Genomic DNA, 7,989 nt, shown 5'->3' on the forward strand with positions numbered 1-7,989 from the left:
TATATATATTCATATTCATATATTCATATAAACATATACTCTCATCTACACATATACATACACACACACAGATATTTGTACATACAGATATATAGGTGTGCACATATGCATATAGTCACACAAGTAAGTATGAAGAGATGTGTCTTATATCTTTTACTTGTTTCAAGCATTAGACTGTGGCTATGCTGGAGCATCACCTTGAAGATTTTTTAGTTGAATAAACTGATCTCAGTGACTTACTTTCTTCTTTTAAGCCCGGTTCTTAATCTATTGGGCCCTTTTGCCGAACCACTCAGTTAAGAGCACGTAAACACACCGACACTAATTGTCAAGTGGTGGTAGGAGACAAACACAGGCACAAAGACACACACACACACACACATATACAATGGGCTTCTTTTAGTTTCCATCATCCAAATTCACTCTCAAGGCCTTAGTTGGACAGATCTATAGTAGAAGACATCTGCCCAGAGTGTCACACAGTGGAACTGAACCCAGCCACGCCTATGAATGTTTGCAAAACGTACAAATAGACTCAATTTTGGTTTAACCCTTTAGTGTTCAGATTACTCTGTTAAATGTAATACTTTTTCACTCAAATTGTTTTGAATTAATCATGCATTATCTTATAGCTTTGATGTTTCAATGATGTGATTGTTTATTTTTAGAATGTCAATGTAGGTTAGGCATGGGAGGCTAGATATCGCCCGTTTGAATATAAAACATGTAGAATATTCGGGCCAGGTTAAATGTATAAAAATTTTTTTCTGATTTCAGTTAAACAAAATAATAATTTTTTAAATAAAAGCAAAAACTCACTTTTAGTATCTTATAAGCTTGAGCCAACACTGCTTTTTTGTTTGGAGACAAGTTGATAACACAGTTGGAGCTAAAATTAAGACATAAAAAAAAGAATTCTGTTTAGGATGGCCTATGTTGTTTATATTACAGTATGTGAATTATCAATGTGTTTTAGCTTCTCTATATCAATTCAGTATATTTTACTGAAAGTATACACTTCTCCTTTGCCATTGGGACAATGCCTTTTCTAATTTGTTTGCTGGGGCTATGAGAAATGTTTCTTAATGAAGATATATAAACAATAAAAATAAGGCATAAACTGGCACCTCATAAGTATCGACAATACTTTTATGATACAAAGCACTGTAATCAAGATAATTATAAATGATTTATTTCTTCATATATGCATATTTTTCAGATGAATTTTTAGGTGATGAAACCTCCTGACATTTCTGAACTGAAGAAAGACCTATTTTAACAAGATTGTTGCCAGTGCCAATGGACTGGCTTCTGTGCAGGTGGCACGTAAAATACACCATTTCGAGCATGGCCGTCGCCAGTACCCGCCTGACTGGCCCTCGTGCCGTCGACACGTAAAAGCACCCGCTACACTCTTGGAGTGGTTGGCGTTAGGAAGGGCATCCAGCTGTAGAAACTCTGCCAAATCAGATTGGAGCCTGGTGTCGCCTCCTGGTCCACCAGTCCTCAGTCAATCGTCCAACCCATGCTAGCATGGAAAGCGGACGTTAAATGATGATGATGATGATTAAAGAAAAAGATTTAAAAGAAAAGAATATTTAAACCCTGTAAAAATGAAAGGTAACTAAATCTCAATTAAAAAAGAAAAATGCATACACATACACACACACACTCACATACAATCTCTTGAAAAAGAAAATTAGCTTTTCATGTCTAGCTCAAAATGGTGATAAATTGAATAAGAATGTAGACACCTAGCTTTTCAAAGTTTTAGGCCAGGGTTGGCCAACCTGAGACCCACAGGCCACATGTAGCCTGCAGACTTCTATTTTGCAGCCCGCTTGATACTTTCTTGAAATGGGTTTATTTACACAAACATTTTTTTAATTTTATCAAAAATTAAAGATTGAAATGAAAAGTAAAAAAGAAAGATACTACCGTTTTTGCAATGATAATATTTCATGTTGAATCAACGATCATTTATTCATTATTGTAATAATAGCATGAGAAAGCAAAAATGCTTTCAATTCTGTCAATATAAAAGCGGCCCTCAAAAAACTTTCTGTGACTAAAGTGGCCTGCAATGTAATTCGAGTTGGCCTACCCTGTTTTTGGCTAAAACTAGTACAAATTAAGTGTTTTATTTTCAAAAATAGAACAGTTAAAGAATAAAGACAAACATACAAGATGACTTTATCTGAAACACAATTACTAATGTTAAAAATATATATATAATAGATGCATTATACTTCTTATTTTGAGAACAGATGTATTAGTTGAAGCATAAAAGCTACTATACCTATAGGTGGAGTAGCTTTTACAAACATGCACACACCTACACATATTTTGTTACAATTAATTCCACTTATTTGCACCCAACAGTACCCAGGTAGATAAAGCAAGGATATGAAGACAAGGAAAGCACCTGGCCCATCAGGAATCACAAATAATGAAAAAAGAGAGCTTCTAGCAATGTTATGAGGGTTGAGTAACCTTTCAAGCATAAAGGTCTATCATCAGAAGTGAATGGATTAGAAATGTAAATTTAAGAGACCCAGCTATTTTGATTGCCAAACAGACAGTGACCCACTTTTATCAGGCAAATGTGATAGCAGCAACAGTTGCCCACAAAATGGTGTTGCCAGTGGTTGTAGAGACCATCCTAGAAGCCCTTGCTTTCATGTGTTTGAATAAGCAGTTCTCAAAGTGACCAGGTCTTCACCAAAAATATAGGTGCAATTTTATCAGCTCCTCATATTTTTATTAATGAAAAGTAAAAATAGAATTCACATCCAAACCATCATTACACTTTTGCTGTGATTTTGTAGTAGTTAAAATTCTATTAGTTTTAAGAATAACAATTTGTTCACCCTTTTCAACCTATGCAAGTCTCCCCCAGAAAGCCTGGACTTCATTCAATATAGAACAGACTTAAATGACAGAAGTCAGTATTTCATGTTTAACCCTTTTGAGACAGTGTTTTGGTATGTGTAACCAAAAAGACCAAATTTTTTTTCTGTTGTGCATGTTGAAAACAAAGGATAAAGTAGTTAAAGCTACTTTATTAGTATGTAAAACTATATATATATTATATAATTTTATATTATATCTACTGAAAGATGATCTCTGATTGGTTATTACATTTCAAAGCGTTTGTTTCATTGGCCCGATGTTTCAGCCTCAAAGTCCTTTCAGCTTGAGCCGATCAATCAACCCAGGTGTCTCAAGGGGATTAAATATAACCAAATCTCAAGACAATCAAAATTATTCAAATTATTGTTATTATTTCAATGAATTACAGATTATTAAAGTTCAGATTCTGGTTCTATTATATTTTACTGTTAATCACATTATAAATTTCTTCATAAATAAATCTTAATTGTAGAAAAGATTTGTAAAAAATATTGTTTTAAATCAAGCAGCAAAAGAGCACAGTTTTATTCTTTCCATTATTAACCCTTTAGTGTTTAAACTGGCCATATTTGGCCAGAATATCATCCTTGTTTTATAGTCAAACTTATGAGATTCAGCCTCTCACACCTACTCGACAATGTCATTCTAAAGATAAATAATCACATCATCAAAATCTTGAAGCTATGAGACAAGGCACAATTAATTCAAAACAATGTGAATAAATAAGTATTACATTTGACAGAGTAATCTAAACACTAAACGGTTAACTCCTTTAGCCTGTGATTGACTCAATGAAATATTTTCATTAATCCTCATGACCCTTAGATGTTACCATTGATTATCTTTCATCTTTTATTTGTTTCAGTCATTAGACTGTGGCCATGCTGGGGCACCACCTTCAAAAATTTTAGTCAAGCAAATCAATGCCAGCACTTATTTTTTTGAAATAGGCACTATCATATCAATCTCTTTTGTTGGTCCACTAAGTTATGAAGACGTAAACACACCCACACCAGTTGGCAAGTGGTAACAAAGTGATAAATACATACACACACACACTGCTCTCACAAACGAGAATAAAAATGAACTTCTGAACTTCTTGAAGGTCTTTGATTCAGTGCATTAAGAAAAGATAACCAAAATACTGAGTACCTATGGAATAAGGAAAGAAACAACAGCTGCAATCTTGATGCTGTATAAGAATACAAAATCAATGGTGCAATCCCCCAATGTTGACATAGACTCTTTTGATATTCAGGTAGGAGTACTACGGGGCAATGCACTAGCACCCTAGTAAACTAAAAGAAAGAGATAGTGAACTAAAAGAAAGAAATCATTGATGCTGATTTTGAGGACAACTTTGCACTGTTTGCTGATAAGGTAACAAGTGCTGAAAAATTGTTGCATGCACTAGAAGAGGCAGCTTCTATGATCAGTCTATGTGAATGCTGGGAAGGCTAAATGTGTATGCTTTAACTAGAATGGCCAGATCAACTTGTTGAGTGGTACACCTCTGAAGAAAGTCATTTCACTTATCACAGAAGTGATATCTTATCCACTGAGAAAAATGTATCAACCTGCATTGCAAAAGAATAGGGTGTCCTGAACCAATTAAGAATGATTTGGAAATCTACTCTGCCTGACAGGATGAAAGCAAATTTTTCAGAGCCATAAGAGAATTAGTTCTCCCTTACTTTCTGAGTTCAAATTCTGCCGAAGTTGACTTTGCTTTCATCCTTTCGGGGTCGATAAATTAAGTACCAGTTGTGTACTGGGTCAATCTAATCAACTGGTACCCTCCCCAAAAATTTCATTTCAGGCCTTGTGCCTAAAGTAGAAAAGAATTAGTTCTTCCTAATGTTTCATCAGCATGAACTCTGACAAATAAAGAAAGCAAGCTTGATGGGACCTATATACACATGTTGCATGCTGCTCTCAACAAATCATGGAAACAACATCCAATGAAAGACGAGCTTTATGGAAATATCTCCAACATATATCATCAATCATTCATGAGCTGAGGACAAGATATAATGGTAACTGCTACCGAAGCAAAGATAAATTAGTGAGTGAGCTCCTTTTGTGGATCCTGAACCACAGGAATTCTCATATTGGACAACCCAAAATGACATACATTGATCAACTCTTGTGATGTTGAGTTACATATATATGACATTGAAATACCATGTAAGACGGGAATGGTTGGAGAGAAAGTGTGATTTTTCAGGAAATCCACCTGAAACAAGAGGCATGTGTAACAAAGTCACAGTAACTTATTACTGACTATATGCTGAACTCAAATAATTTATTGCAATTTCTGCTTATGTCAATGTGTACCTGAATGTTACTTATATAGGAACCTTAACTATACAATGAAACCAAAAATATAAACAGAATTTTTAATATAATGAATGCAAAATTTTTTTTTTAAATATCCACAAATCAAAATAACATTTTCTACACATCTTAATAGTTTGCTGATAAAGGACACTAGGCCCCTTCATTTCCAAGTATGAGAAATTTTTCACAATTGTTCAACTATGAAAGCAAAATGAATGTCAATGGAAAAACATATCCCAAAGAGTTTTGCAGCTTTTATAAAATGCATCATCATCATCATCACCATCACCATCACCATCACCATCATCATCATCATCCTCCTCCTCCTCCTCCTCTAAGCATTTACAACACAATTGACTAGTTAATCATTGGTTGTATTCTGAACCAGGTCACATACCATCATCATCATAATCGTTTAACATCTACTTTCCATGCTGGCATGGGTTGGACGGTTTGACTGAGGACTGGCAAGCGAGGAGGCTGCACCAGACACCAATCTGTTCTGGCAGAAATGGTTCTTCAGTAGATCTGTACAAGTTTACAAAACTTGTACAGATCTACTGAAGAACTATTCTTCTATGTTATTCACTAGTTACCTTTCACCCTTGAGGAATTTAGTCAAAGCAGTATTGCTACCTTCAATAACAGCAGAACTTCTGATTATTTCTGGCTGGCACACAAATCTCTTGTTGAAATTCTCTACTTATAGACTTTATCTATTTCTCATTTCTTAGATCAATAGCTCCTTGTCATGTCACAGAATTATGACATAGACTGATAGAGATTTCTCTAGTCTTGAACAATCCCTTCCTTAGGAGTAAAGGTAGCTGTTATCTCAGGACAGCTTAATCAATTAAATTTATATTCTAACTGACCAGATCTATTCTATGGTCAATGTTCCTAAATTTCTGGAGCAAATCATTCATTTATACCCATCATACTTGAAATTCATCATCATCATCGTTTAACGTTTGCTTCCTATGCTGGCATGGGTTGGACAGTTTGACTGAGGACTGGCAAGCCAGAAGGCTGCACCAGGCACCAATCTGATCTGGCATGGTTTCTACAGCTGGATGCCCTTCCTAACGCCAACCACTCCAAGAGTGTAGTGGGTGCTTTTTATGTGTCACAGGCATGAGGGCCAGTCAGGAGGTACTGGCATCGACCATGCTTGAATGGTGCTACTGTGCACATAAAATACTTTTATCAACTCAGGTGTAGTCCAGGGTTTGTAGCCCTCATCCAACACATCAGTGATCAATTTGCCATCACCTCCAACAACAGCCATGTTTTAATTATGAGCCTACACCATCAAGTTTACTCTTCTATTATGAGTCAGCATTTAACTGGGCCCTAAACAATAACAACCACTCTACAGCAAGGTCGAACAACCAGCAAAAGTATCTTAACAAGGAATACTTTTTATTCAGGGTTATATATAAACTGATATATAAAATAAGGGTTATAGAATCCCCTGCAAATAGTGTTTTGGAATACAATTTTGAAGTGATTAAAATAAAAATCTATATACATACATAATGATGTCAAAATAATTTTCCTTGAGGCCTGCATCTGTAAGGTGTTCGATATAGCCCTTAACAAATTTAACATTTGAGGTTTTGTAGTCATAGAGTTTGGTGTGGTAGTCTATATACTGATTAGCAACATCAAGCTGGAATAAGGAGAAATATATATGCATAAGACATTGAAATTCAGGTGCATTTATGATTAATTTTACTTGTGAATATTTCTGTTACAGATTCAGTTTCTTTAAACCTGTAGCATTTAAAACAGTCATATCTGGCCCAAATAAGCGACCTGTTTTATGTTCTAACCAACTAGATCCAGCCTATCACATCTACCCTTCAATGCCACTATAAAATATACAATTTCATTTGGTACATTTTGTGGCTACTTGGTTTTACATTAAAAACAATGTGTATGAAAAAGTATTACATTTGACAGAATCATTTGAATGCTAAAGGGTTAAACTGATTTATAATGAAACTTGAATGCCATCCATCCATCTTTTCTATTCACTATTCCTGAGAAATTTTTGTGGGTAGAGTCCTCAGGTACCTCCTTCATTAGGGTCTTATCAGAAGCAACCTTCTGGTTGCATTCCCAACCATGACCAACTAGACTACAGATATTATCCAACCCTCTCATTCTTGATCTACCCCTAAGTCTTCTGCCAGTTGGTTTGGCTGGAAGAGTCCATCATGCATTTCTTCCCTGCAATGTTCTAATTTCATGGCCTTTGTGCCAGAGCTGTGACTTCTCAATGTAGAGAAATAGCAGCTCAACCTGGAGAGACATCTTGATCCATGCATCCTATCAAGTAACGTTACTTCAAAGACCCTTCTGGGGAACCCCCATTTCAGCCGCTTGTTTTCACAGTCATACAATTTCAGTCATTACCCAATACTCGTGACCGTAGATGAGAATAAGCATGGAAACTGAACTGAAGATAACAAATTTGGGATCTTTTTTAAAACGGGGGCCACATTTTTCATTAACGAAACACTTTGAAACTTGGAACACTGGTAGAATGTGTCATATAAAACATCTTTTTCTCTTAGTCTTCTTAAAAAAAAAAAGAAATCCATAAGTTATTCCATGTTGAAGTTGTCGTATTTCTGTAATTTCAACCAATCACTGACGTCCATTCAGCCGATATACATTAAGTGCCGACTACATAAACAAACGATTCTGAAATAATTAACCCTAACCCTA

The 7,989-nt window shown here is 35.3% G+C and overlaps 1 protein-coding gene across 1 annotated transcript in view; it reads right to left on the minus strand.

The window, feature by feature from the left end:
* The window catches only part of LOC106879434 (arsenite methyltransferase), a 44,043-nt gene that overhangs the window by 18,175 nt on the left and 17,879 nt on the right, over positions 1 to 7,989 (minus strand). Inside the window, exons 3-4 of the mRNA XM_052975816.1 lie at positions 6,789 to 6,925; positions 820 to 889 (exon numbers count right to left, since the gene is read on the minus strand). Coding sequence (XP_052831776.1) covers positions 820 to 889; positions 6,789 to 6,925 — 207 coding nt within the window. The remainder of the gene's footprint in view (positions 1 to 819; positions 890 to 6,788; positions 6,926 to 7,989) is intronic.

Source organism: Octopus bimaculoides, chromosome 2, assembly GCF_001194135.2.
Source record: "Octopus bimaculoides isolate UCB-OBI-ISO-001 chromosome 2, ASM119413v2, whole genome shotgun sequence".
Classification (NCBI taxonomy): Eukaryota; Metazoa; Mollusca; class Cephalopoda; order Octopoda; family Octopodidae; genus Octopus; species Octopus bimaculoides.